This window comes from Dipodomys ordii, unplaced genomic scaffold, assembly GCF_000151885.1.
Source record: "Dipodomys ordii isolate 6190 unplaced genomic scaffold, Dord_2.0 Scaffold48, whole genome shotgun sequence".
NCBI classification, from domain to species: Eukaryota; Metazoa; Chordata; class Mammalia; order Rodentia; family Heteromyidae; genus Dipodomys; species Dipodomys ordii.
Window position 1 is genome coordinate 9,251,557 of NW_012267264.1, and position 499 is coordinate 9,252,055.

Here is a 499-nt window from a genome sequence, read left to right on the forward strand (position 1 = left end):
GCCGGCCGCCCAGGACGCCGCGCACGCGCCTCGAAGCCCCGCCTCCCCCGCCCGGCTGGGCGCTCCGGAGCTCCAGCGCGACGGCACGCATGCGCGGTGCCTCAGCGACCAGGAGGGCACTAGACATTCCTACTGCCTGTGACAGGCTCCTCAGCATCCTGAGAGCTCCTTTCTCCTCACCGATGGCCCTAAGCATCCCGACCTTAGGTGTACATACTGAGCCCTTGGTGATGTCCCTGTTAAGTGCTGAACGCTGCCAGCAGCATTGTGAAAAACTGTACCAATGTAAAACATGTTTAAACATTAGGCAATATAGTTAGCTTTAAGCACACACACAACCCAATCCCAAATTGGAAGATTGCTCTTGACGTTTCATCTATCCATCCAGTACCTAGCTATTGCTTTTATGATGTGCTGGCCATTGTGTTCATCTCTGGAGCTGTACAATGTAGATGAAAACAAAACAGAGCAAAAGAGAAACGAAACAATACCTAGGGAA

General features: G+C 52.7%; 1 protein-coding gene across 1 annotated transcript in view; it reads right to left on the bottom strand.

Moving 5' to 3' along the window:
- Capza2 (capping protein (actin filament) muscle Z-line, alpha 2) overlaps positions 1 to 196 on the bottom strand; it is a 32,542-nt gene extending 32,346 nt beyond the window's left edge. The window contains exon 1 of the mRNA XM_013019917.1: positions 30 to 196. Within this exon, the coding sequence (XP_012875371.1) occupies positions 30 to 196 (167 nt within the window). The remainder of the gene's footprint in view (positions 1 to 29) is intronic.
- Positions 197 to 499: the final 303 nt, after the last annotated feature.